The sequence below is a fragment of the Falco punctatus genome, assembly GCF_963210335.1.
Source record: "Falco punctatus genome assembly, chromosome: 2".
NCBI classification, from domain to species: Eukaryota; Metazoa; Chordata; class Aves; order Falconiformes; family Falconidae; genus Falco; species Falco punctatus.
The window spans coordinates 18,001,700-18,013,934 of NC_137581.1; the positions used below are offsets into that span (position 1 = coordinate 18,001,700).

General features: G+C 42.6%; 2 protein-coding genes across 7 annotated transcripts in view; one reads left to right on the plus strand and one right to left on the minus strand.

Moving 5' to 3' along the window:
- Nucleotides 1-3,201, minus strand: part of ALKBH8 (alkB homolog 8, tRNA methyltransferase) — a 49,800-nt gene extending 46,599 nt beyond the window's left edge. For 3 of the 5 annotated variants that reach the window (XM_080377069.1, XM_080377068.1, XM_080377067.1), the window contains exon 1: nucleotides 2,562-3,201. In XM_080377069.1, coding sequence (XP_080233195.1) covers nucleotides 2,562-3,107 — 546 coding nt within the window. In that variant the 5' untranslated portion in view covers nucleotides 3,108-3,201. Of the gene's footprint in view, nucleotides 1-6; nucleotides 1,536-2,561 lie in introns of those variants that run through there. The other 2 variants (XM_080377070.1, XM_080377071.1) reach the window with 2 other exon arrangements.
- Nucleotides 3,202-3,408: 207 nt separating this feature from the next.
- Nucleotides 3,409-12,235, plus strand: part of ELMOD1 (ELMO domain containing 1) — a 72,784-nt gene continuing 63,957 nt past the window's right edge. For both annotated transcript variants that reach the window (XM_080377099.1, XM_080377095.1), the window contains exons 1-2: nucleotides 3,409-3,546; nucleotides 5,581-5,628. The gene's annotated coding sequence lies outside the window, so the exon portion shown is untranslated. The remainder of the gene's footprint in view (nucleotides 3,547-5,580; nucleotides 5,629-12,235) is intronic.

Below are 12,235 nucleotides of genomic sequence, written 5' to 3' on the forward strand. Positions count from 1 at the left end.
TCTCACCATGTGTTGGTTCTTCATCCTACCCTTACTCTTCCACTCCCAAACCCAATTTCAAAGCAGTCTCGAATTAGAGCACTTGTCAAAGAAAATGAATTGGCAACAACAATTTCAAGCAATCCCACCAAGTTACTAGCATGGCAGACTCCAACAATTCTATCCTGAAACAGTTTCAGATGCCTGCTATCAAGTTTGAGATGGCACACGCAGAGCTGTAAGTTTGAACCCTGACCCCCGGCCAAACAGCATTATTCAGGTTTTTATACATATCTTGGCCATATAAAAGATCACATTTACATCTGAGCCTGACCAAAAAAAAAAAAAAAAAGTAATAAACGACTCAGCACTAAAGATCCAATTTACCGCCGTCAGACTCTTGCAAGTTCCTAGCATCTCTTACTCTGAGCTAATTCAATCATAACCATGATAACATGCAATGGAGGCAAAATTTATGAGAAGGAAATCTTGCAAGTGGCAAAACCCTGACAGGGCACAGTTTCAGAAAAAGGAGACTACTGAAATAATTATTTCACATGACTTTAGAAACAAAGTGTAGAGGCTGAAAAGGTCAATGAGTTATACAGCCAATCTTCATTTCTGTAAAATTATTTTTATTACAGATTTGTTAGCAACTGTCTCCCATTTTCCTTCAAAGCAACAGTGCTCACTAAGGTCTTTTTGCATATCTTATATTCTAATTTTCTCCCTTCCCTTCCTGAATCTCTTGGCACTTTCTTAAAAAATCATTTTCCCTTTCTCACTTCTTGATGGCAGACCTGCATACAGGCCATGGTTCATTCTCTGACAAAATCTCATTTGCATCTAAAGACAAATAGTTCAAAATAGTTTTCTTATTGAGGATTCTTCATTTAATCTCCAAATATGGTTAAACACACAGTGAGCAACAGTCCTCTTAACCTTCATTAGTTAACTAATGATCAAGAAATCTCAAACTTGCCTAGACAAAAAAACGTACAGCGAGACACAAAACAACAACACAAGATAAATGGAAGCAAAGGTACCTGGGCAGCGGAGGAGGAAGTCTCACGACAAGAGGCACAAAAAGAACACATTAAGTACATTCCCCCAAGTGCATCTAATAGGTTACCCTTACTAGGATTCATCCTGTTTGCAGACTTGCTCAGCAAGCTTACCACGACCAAGCTGTCCAATTAAAAAATTTGATCTAAAAAGCTTGGCATGCCCAACTTTATTTACCATATACAGGTGAAGAGAGACCAATAGCTTTACCGATGGCCCACACACAGGTTCTTATCTTCTGGGGAGGGGCACAAACAGTCTCAAACTACTTCACAGGAAAGTACCAGAAAGACCCACCCTTGATTTAATGAGATGGGGTTACAGAAAGAGTAAAAACACACGCTGGGGTGTTTGAAAACATACAAATCTGGTTCAGATGGAGAAGCACGGAGACTATGTAGACATCACCCATACCAGTCAGACCACTGGCACACAACCTCTGCAGAACAAACCCAGCCATAAAAAAAGGATATCAAACTGAAAGGCTCAGGCATCACGTAACATCTACACCTCTGCACCCCCAAAGACTCCATCTGATCTCAGGGGAAAGCAGCTCCGAGTTTAGTTAGGCCTTCAGGCAGGTCCTCACAAACTCCCACACCCTCCACGCAAAAGCCAAGAAGTTGTGGCCCAGTATTTGGCCAGCTAGCACAGAAACTGAAGACCAAAGACTACTTCCATCCTTTTAAAACCCCTGAACTAAACAACAGAACACAGGACAGATGAGGTGCGAGACTACTGCCTAAACAACGACATTTAAAACTGGCAGAGACGCCTGTCTGGCCTTTCGCTGGCTGCTCAAGAAGCTGCAGCCCCTCCCCAGGTGCTGTGCCTCCCAGATGTCTCCAGCCCCTGAAGGCCTCTCAAACAGCACTACCTGCGCTGAAATTACTGCAAAGGTTAACGTAAAGCTTTCATGTCACGGGAGAACCTTATTTGCAGTAGAAGCCACTTGAGAAAATGGAAGCGCGTGGCTCCCGGAGCAGCGCTAACCGGCAGCTGCCAGCAGAGGGAGCACCACGCTCAGCGATGAAGGCTCGCAGCCTGTTCCTCAGTTTCGCCTTGGCTGTGTGCCGCAGACACGTAAACATAAACGTGCTGACGCCGTATACACAGACACCCAAACTCGTAGCAAAAACCCCAAAATTCAGGAGCCCTGATGGGGCGATTTAAGAGGTCCGGAACTGGCCAAATACGTCCTGCGGCTACCCCCAGCCCATCTCTGCCAGTGACTTCCAGCTCTTGACACCGCAAATTCATGAGCTTCGGGCACTCGTTACAAACACGGACAACGGGAGTAACAACAGGACCGTGCGCTCGCCCTCCTGCCCCGAGCAGCCGCGGGGTACAATAAAGGCAGTGGGGCGGGGGCCGACCCGGCCTTGTCCCCCCCTCACAGCACCCTGCCCCGACAGGCCCCGCGTGAGCAGGGCAGCCCGCGCTCCCGCCGCCCCCGCCCGCTCCCCCTGGCCCAGCCGGGAGCCGCGGGCGCTGCAGCCCCGGGCGCGGCACGTTACCTGGCTGGGGGCAGCCATGTTGGGGCAGGCGCGCAGCCCGCCCGCCTCTGCCGCTCCGTCACGGCGGCGCCCCGCCTCCGCGGGGGGGGCCGCGCTGCGGAGTGGGCGGCATGGCCCGGAGGGGCCCTGACGGGACAGAGCCCCTACGCCGTTATCACACGGCGAAGGGAGCCCGGCACCAGCTTGTGCTCTGGGCCAAGTTTTCCTGATGACCAGGGCGGGGGTTTCCCGGAGCTGCACGGAGGAGGGACGGCCGTGCCCGGGTGGGTGCGGGGCCTCTGCGCCCGGCGCCGAGGGAAACCGCCGGTGCGACGAGGGGAAGGCGGTGGGTGCCCCCGGCTCTCTTCTGCCTCGACAGACGCTTACTGTAACGGTGCCATCTCTGTTTCTGCTCACCCTATGCTGCCCAGCTTCCTCTGGGCTCCTCCACTTGCCGCCTTTTCTCTCCAGGTAGAGCCAGCTCCCTGCCATCCTCCAGCCCATCAATGCCGCCTTCCTCCGAGTCAGCAACAGGAAAAAAAGCAATGCTGGAGCGTGGGGCGCCATCCCTCGGACCCCCACCGGGCTCTGCTGCTTCACTGAGAGCGATTTGCAGCAGAGCCTCCTCCAGCACGGGGGATCCAAAACCAGCCGGTGGGAGCCATGTCCACACCGTGGATTAAGGACAGCACTGTCCAGGCCTCACCTGACAAGGCTGTCGCCTAGACAGGCAGCCATTGCAGCCATCGCTGGCCAGGTCACCTTTGGCATGCCCCACACCAGGGGCAGAGGAGGACAAACCATGCCAATTCAGCCAAGGCCGTGTGAAGACCGAGTCCCTGGTTGTACGCGCGCATTTCCCTATGCCACTCTTCAGCACGCTAGCAACCCCACTAAGGCTGCCTAGTAAACCCAGGCTACTGAGCGACCTGCCTCACAGAAACATGTCTACAGTTCACTGGTTCCCTGTGCAAGAAAGGGATCCCTTAAATCAGAGATGGAGCATGTAAGTCTTCCCTTTGTTTTTCTCTGTCATCATAGACTAACCAAGCTTCATATTATGCCCCTAAAATAATCCTTTCCCCCTTTTTTATCCAAAATACTGAAGTTCATTATTATCTACCTTTTACTGGCTTTACCTGACAAATATTTTACTTCTCACTGTAGCTTATTACATAAAGACTTTCCCCCCCTATTTAAATACTGAGCTGCTTTTTTTTCCTCTTCTCCTTCAGACTCTTGTGGGTAGTTAACATTTCTTAAGATCAGTTAGGTGTGGGACTCCCAGGTGGTAGATATGTGAGGTGACTGATGAGCCTGCAAACCTATAGTCTGAAGTCAGCTCCTCAACTGTGTCCCAGATCCACACTCGGGAGGAGTCTACCCATCTACTCATGCTGTTAGGTAGGGCTATGCTTACCCAGAGGAGAGAAAAAAAAAAGAAATCTTTCCCTTGAAGCATATACCATACCCTGTGCCGGGGACATAGCTGCCTCGTGTGCAGGAGGTACAAACACACTAAGAATCATGAGCTCTGGGCACACAACTCATTACAACAGCTGATGGGGCACATCTACCAGCCTGTGAAGGCAGTGTTTGGTCAGAAGGGTGATCCTACTTCTGTCCTTCTACCACAGGCTGTGGCATTTTATCACTTTTCATCTTTGATCCATGCAATGGGTAGCAAGGTATTGTGATAGCACAGATCTTTTGCTTAAGTTTTCTTATATGTAAAGTGTGAATATTAACTGCCTACTTAGTAGGAGTATAGCAGGGAGCTTGTTAACCTCTGCAATGCAAAGCTTTAATATCATCTGGTCTTTCTGTAAGCCAGAATGAATGGAGGAAAAGAACAAACAGGCAATATCAACAGCTGCTGTCTCTATTAAAATGTTATCTGAGGACTGCAACCCTGGAGACCACAAAACCTGAAAGCTACTGAAAGGATGATCCTAATGAAACCAGTTTGTAATTCGTTACCATTTTTTTCTGACAAGTGGAAAATACCTGCCCAAAGGTGTCTGTGTTCTGCACGTGTTGCAGTTCAAAGCCCCGATTCCTTGGACTCTCCATTCTTTGACTTGGCTGTCCATGGTTGATTTATTTCACTGGGATGCAATTGTTGGTAGGTAACAAGTAAAACATAGGCCTACTGGAACATTACTTCTCAGAGCACAAACCACAAGGTTCTGGCAGCTGTCTGACCCTGTGTTCACCAGTCATCTTTTGGGTTTATTCTGGTTTATTATTTTGAAAATTGCTTTCTGGGGGAGAAGAGACTCACCATGCATTTTCTCCTTGAAATATCTCTGTATGATTGGCATTGGTAAAGAATTTGTGATGCATATTGTAATAATATTTCCTCTGTAAATGCATCAAGATTTTACTTGAATAAACAGCATCCTCACCTGGGAAAATTCCACCAATTAAAAGGAAAACAGTTAAAGGCTGGTTATAGGGGGGTTAATACAAATTTATTTTGGTCAAACTAGAACAGTTATTCCCATTATAATTTAAGCCCTGAAGCACTGCGCAATCCATTCTCATGCTAGATAACACAGGTAGAGGCTCCTACAGATACCACAGTGCTTATCAACCACAAGTGAAAATAAATCTCCATATGGTTAACAACAATATCACTGACTAACCCACAAAATATTTCACAGAAGTAGGGATTCAAATACATTTGCATTTGATGCTAGTATATTCCCTGATTAAAAGTGCTTTGGCAGAAATCTCAATATTTCTTTTTTAAAAAATCCCATTTTTGTAATGATAATATTTTGGGTTTGAAAGTCAGAAAATACTCTACTCTGAAATTAAGTTTTCATAGTTTTCTTAAGCAAAAAAAAATGTTTATATAAGAAAATCTTGGTTCTGGCTCTATTTTTTTTTTAATTGATAACCAGGAAACACCTTCTAAAGCAGACTGTCATGCTCCCATTTACTCATGGGTGAGAAATAAAATGCTGCTGACTTCTCCTAGGAGCAATTTACAATAATCACTATGCTGCTAACTTTCTGTCTGCCACATTTTCAGGGAGAGTCAAGGCATTCGTCAATCCCTGGGAATCAACTTCATATGATAGTAAGTAAACACTTGCATTTCCTTCAACAAACTAGAGGTTACTGGTCCATATGTGGAAAAATAATTTTACTTCCTTTTATACCAAAGCAAGCCAAGCTATGCTTTAGCCTAATGTGATACTCTGGTTTTCCACCACTTTCAAACCCAATTAAAAGAAAATTGCAGGAAGACAGTAGGATTTGCTGTATCAAATCACTTGACTTAAGAAACTGCAGTTTAAGAATCATGACAAATTGGATATGTTTCAGGATGGCAATTTGTTACAGAAATAAGAAAGCTCATAGCACAAAATCCACCTCAAAATCACCCATGACTAGTACTGTGGAGGAGTACCGTAGTAAATGATGAGACACAAGATGAATTGTTTTAGGATAGCATTTGTGTAATAGTTAAGGACTTTGACAAATATCTGATGACCTAAATTCAAAAATGTGCTGCTGCTGCTGCTAGCGATAGAAAAATTCTCCATAACAAACCTCTGCAATGCCAAAGGCTTATATTTTTCAGGAAGATAGCAAGGATGGCTCTGTGCTGCATGTCATTTTGATTCTGCATTTGTGCTGTTCAATGCTAGATTTCATATTTCTGCCTAAAAAAGAAAAACAGCCAAAAAAAAAAAAAAAACCACTTAAGAATTTTTTAGCAACAGCATTAGATCAAAAAGGGATATGAGAAATCTAGGCCCTGGTAAAATCAGTGGAATTTTCAAACACTAGCAAACAAAAATCTTTTATTCTCAAGAGTCTTAAAACATCAAGTAATATTGGTATGCTTTCTGATTCCTGAGCTTTAGGCTACACTCCATTCATACCACCGAGCTCTTTCCCACAAACACAGGACTTTGGAGTACATATTTATCCACTTTCCTTTAATAAAAGCTGAAACTCCTGAAAATTCTAGACTCGGGGTACTGGAACTTTAAGAAATACATTAGGTAGCATAAATCTTATGATAAAATTGTAAGATTTGGCAGCAGTGGTTTGTGGCACAAAGGCACAATTATTGGCAGGTTCACTTCCATCATTACAAGGTACGATCCTCTTGTGGAGCAAGTTTCTTTAGCGTGGTGACACAACTTTTTCTGAGCAGGGAGATTTCAGTTCTCTATAGGGGCAGCTACAGATCTTGTCATCCAGAGTACAACCCAGTCCGTGAATGTTTAGGACTGGGCAGAGGTTAGCTAAATTGAGCACTTCTGCTATGCTGTGAGATTGTATTGATGAAGTACAAGCCTGTGTTGTCAACGCAGCGAGGAACAGCTTTAACTTCTGTTGTCAGAGATGCTGCAAAAGTGTGCCTACATTGCTGGTTCACCATTAATGTCACACTAGAACTAGGAGCACAGTTCTGTAGGCTTCAATAAACAGAAAATCTTTGATCCCTTCCTGGAGAGTCCTCAGAAAATTCCTGTGAGCTTTCAGGCACGAGACAGAAATTACTGTAATTATGATGTGCATGCTGCGACTCTGAAGACCTTTCATTATCAGTCCTGCCAGTCCAAATCTCCAGCTCTTGTGAGGTTCCTGCAACATGTGCACACAGATGTCAACAGAGAATTTCCTATTTTGATGAAGGAAGAAGAGATGTAAATTCCCTAGGAGCAATTACTGGAATGTATAATCTCCATGAAGATCAACTAAAAGCTCCCAGTGCAGTTCCTGACAGTGTTTTCTGCTCACATAAAACCTGTCAGTGAATGGTCCCCAGCCTTCAATGTCCCACATGCACCAATACTAAACAAACCATATGCTGCAGGCGGTTGTTTTGCCCTCAGTTTTAATTTTCTAAGTTTTCTCTGGCCATAAGCAATCTTTGAGATGTAGGACTTTAAATCTTTCCAAAACCATGCAGGCTTTAAAAAGGAGATAATTCTCTGCTGAAGAGGAACTGCTGCTTTCACTGCCCAAGTGACTCTTTCTGTGCAATTCAGGCAGAGTGTAGGGAAGATCTTGTCCCAGTCTAGTACACTTTCCAGGGTGTCAGAAAAGTAGTATGAAGTGCTGAAAGAACCGTACAAACTGTTGATTTCCCTCCAAATCACTGAACCCATCAACACATGGTTTAGTTTAGCCTTGAAAGCAACATTGTTAGAAAGATTCAGACAAAATATTTGTTTTCTCTGGCACAAAGGTGGAAAATTATCATCTCTTCTTCAATATTATTATTTTTTTAATTACCGATGGACTTATTTTATTCTGGCCCTACAAGTCAAAATCTTTAACTTGGAAAAACTTGAGTTCTGTCACGAGCAATTAAGAGTTTGGTAGGCATTCAGAAAGCAATGCACACCTACACAGGGATCCTCCCTGATATCTACACCAGGCAGGCAGTCTGCTTTCCTGCAAATTCTCAGAAACCATCATTTCTCACAGTTACAATTTCAGGGCATAAATATAAGGACAATCATGGAATATCAGACCGTGAATTTGTCTACTTCATCGATCAATACATTTTTAAGAATACAGGGCTTGCAGTCCAGACACAATCTGCAAAGTTAATTTTTAAAGGCACAGTATTCTTTACATACAGAGAACTAAAGATTACATTTCCATTGTAAATGAGATCCTCCATGCCTCCAGTGAGGCTGGAGAGAATATTGCTATGTATTCCTTAGACTGGGACTCTATCCTTTTACCCCTTTCAGGCATCATCTTCAGGATGTCTCATTAGTTGTTGCTCATGCAATAGATTCACCTTCTTTGAAAGAAGAATAGCTGTGTAACCGTAAGTTAAAATTTTCCACACAACAACATGGGTCACCTCACTTGCTTCTCTTGCAATTCAGTTTTCATTGACTTCTTTAGACCTGTATGTACCCTCAATACATCTGAAAAATAGAAGTGGTAAGTTTTTCAACTGAATAGGCAAAAAAAAAAAAAAAAGCATCCAAACTTAGTGGATTTTTTTCTACAAACACCATTTCTCTGTGACTCAGTTTGCCAATCTGTATGACATTTACATAAATATTTACCCAACTCACCAAGGGTTGTGAATCTTTGTGAATCATTGTTTGTGTAACACTTTTGTAATCTTTGAATGACATGTAGCATATGCATTCAGAGTATGGATCTGATTAATGGCAGAGGATAAATGAAGACTAGATAAAAAGCGATCGCATCACTTTTTTTTCCCCTTGTTCAAAATCAGTTTCAAAGAAATTATTAAAAATGCAATTTTTTTTTTTTTCATGCAGACATGATATGGTTGGTACACATCTTAGTGAAGAAGATTAGGACACAGCCTGATGTTAATCAACATATTCAATTTTTTTCACTTATTAAGATTAAAAAGCAGGCATTGTTAACATACAATATGTGAAATTCATGTCTACATCACTTTATTTTACTTTTTATATAGAAATACAAATAGAACATTGTAAATTAAAACATTGTAACATAAAATGCTCTTAATTCATACCCAGACAAAGTCCTTTCTGGCAAAATTCTTTGCTTCAAGAGACAGGTAAACTAAGTGAGCATACTGGCTGCTTCACTTAGCTGTCATTTCTCCAAGGCTATATGAGTAAGCCTGACATCCTTCATATCTTGCGTTGCCATCATCTACATGCTTTTGTTATGATCTCCCATGTTAAACTTTACAGCATCTTCAGTCAAAGGAGTACGAGTGAAATGAAGTGTGGCACTGTAAATGAACAAAATAACCAGGAGAGAGGTTTAAGAAATGATCATACAGCTTGTGTGCAGACTGCTTTAGTTGTTCTAATATCAGTGCATGAGAGCCATGTAATACATCATCTCAGGACAATTCTGTATTCGATGCTTGTCCTGAGCTAGGCATAAGGAACTGCCAGCTGTTCAATGTTTTGAAGTAGACTGTTGACACAGATTTGAAGCATCACAATGGTTATGAAATCATCGTGCTGCTTGAAAGGAATACTCAGACATAGCAAGAAAGTAGGTTTTAATTTGGGGAACCAGATTTCTTAAGCAAACCAATTATAGAAGTTAGAGGCTGGAAATGGAAGGCCTGATCCTTCTCTCCACCACACTTCTATAGTGTTCAGCAGCTCAATTGTAGGAATGAATGCATTTTGGGGGAAGGATAGCTGCAGGGAAGTCCCCATACACCTGTCAGTTAGTCAGGACTCTGTCCTAGGAATGGAATCAGCACCTACTTGAATAAGTATGGAGACCAAATAGAGGAATCCATGACTGAATCACATAATTCAGGATCATGCTCACTTCCTGAGCTCTGCTTGGAATGGGGAGGAATGAACTATAAACCCTAGATCCCACGCATTGAATTCCAGTGTGGATGTGCATGATGGTACAGAGTAAAAACAAATGGCTCCTACACGTGTTGTGCAGTATCAAACATGAAACAGAGGTATTAACTCATGCTAGTGCATGAGTATCCTCAGACAAATGACTCCAAAAGTGCAATAATTCTTACATATAAGCAAATCTGTAGATGTTTATTACTCTTTTTCTGGATTATCGTGGATCCCCAAAAGGGCCTGTTTCTGAATCTTTTATGTCTTTTTTTATCTATTAGAAGTAAACTATAAAGCTCCAGGCATATACATAAAAGTTTGTGGCTGTGCTGACATAGAACTAAGAACTATATTGGGAGCACCTGTCTAGCTGCATACATAGTACTGTCCAAGAACAGTAAATCAGTTTACTATATACACCTTTCACTACAGAGCTTGCTATTGTTAGTATACCTCTCATGTGATTACTGCTACCACTGGCAGCCTCTAAGACTGGATTTCCCCCCCTGCAATGATCCTTACTGATTATTTTTTTTCCCAGCAAGTAACTTACACCCTAAATGCACAGAATCATAGAATAATTTGGGTTGGAAGGGACCTTCAAGATCATCTAGTTCCAACCCCTTGCCATGTGCAGGGACACCTCCCACCAGACCAGGTTGCTCACAGCCCCATCCAGCCTGGCCTTGAGCACTGCCAGGGATGGGGCAGCCACAGCTGCTCTGGGCAGCCTGTGCCAGTGCCTCACCGCCCTCACAGTAAAGAATTGCTTCCTAATATCTCATCAAAATGTACCCTCTTTTAGTTCAAAGTCATTCCCCCTTGTCCTATCACTACTTGCCCTTGTAAAAAGTCCCTCTCCAGCTTTTTTGTAGGCCCCCTTTAGGTACTGGGAGGTTGCTACAAGGTCTCCCCAGAGACCGTCTCTTCTCCAGGCTGAACAACCCCAACTCTTTCAGCCTCCCTCATATGGGAGGTGCTCCATGTGTGCAGAATGGTGACAAGCTGTGCTCTGACAAAACACGGTCCTCACATCTGCACCTTTACCTGAGCATCCCATTCACCTGGACTGTGTAACACCTCCCAAAAGACATAGCTGGATGTTTGCTTGGTGACATCCTACACCTATGGTAATCTGAGCTTGATTCTTCTGTGAACAAAAGCTGTAGTTACCATCAGACTCACTAATCACAGCATTCTTTTGTCATCTGCTTGCTACTGGCTTTGGAAAGGCTCCATTTCACCACATACCAGTGTTTGGTCATTTCTTACAGAGGTCTAACACCAAGATCCCATACAGTTTCATATAAACATATGGGTTTCCAAATGACAGGAGGTGAGATGCCATTTCCTGTGGAGTGAGCGCAAATAGCTGTTTAAAATGAAATCAGACTTCATGTGTTCCAGTAGGAGAGAGTACCAGGAGAAAGGTATAGCATTTTTTATGCAAAACTTGTCCCCACAAGCAAAGATGTTTGATCAGCTCAGTCAAAGTAATAAAGAAACATAGCAGCTGGTCTTGCAGTACTTAATCCACTATTGTTCCTTTGATATCACAAGTATCATTATACTTAGTAGTATGCTTCCATTACAGCAATTTTCTTTTAAATGCATGGCACTGTCACTCGTTGCTTAATGTATTATGGTCTCTTCAATCACACTTGGATTAATAGAGCCAGAAGATCAAACACTAAGAAATAAAAATTAAAAAATTTTAGCCAATCCACAGGTTTCAGGAAAACTGCTAGTTGAAAACTGCTAGTTGAATTAAGGCAAGGGTGCGGTTTGTCACACCCTGATAATGTCCAGCTGACAAAAGGGTCCCCGGATACCCAGGGCAGGTGAAGAAGATTGATAGCAGCCTGAGAAGGTTTTAATTTATGCTGAGAGTAGCCTGCCTTATCTTGAGTAAAACATAAGCAGGTTGATAATGTAGAACATAGATTTTGAAAACTCAGGTAAGAAAGTTCTTTATGTAAATAGGGGGGATTGTTTTTATTCCTTCCTTATCATTCCTTATTACAGCTTTTAAGACTGTTCTAGGAGTCCTAGGATTGGTAGGTAAAATATATTCTTTCTGATGTTTGTTTTAAGTAAAGGAATACAAGCATAGGTAAAGTATTTTTGCTACCATCTGTATTGTCACAAAATGAAAGATGTTGTTTGTTAAAAATAAAACAAAACACCCACTATAAAAGCATTAACTAAAATGTAACTCCTTGTGATACAATTAATAATGCTTGGGTGGCATGTCTTCTGAGAAAAGTACTGGATGATGTCAAAGCACATTAGGTTCTTTACAAGGACATAGCATGTGTACTCTTCATCAATCTTGTCTTCATCAGTAAATTATGCAACAACAAGAGCTTCTAT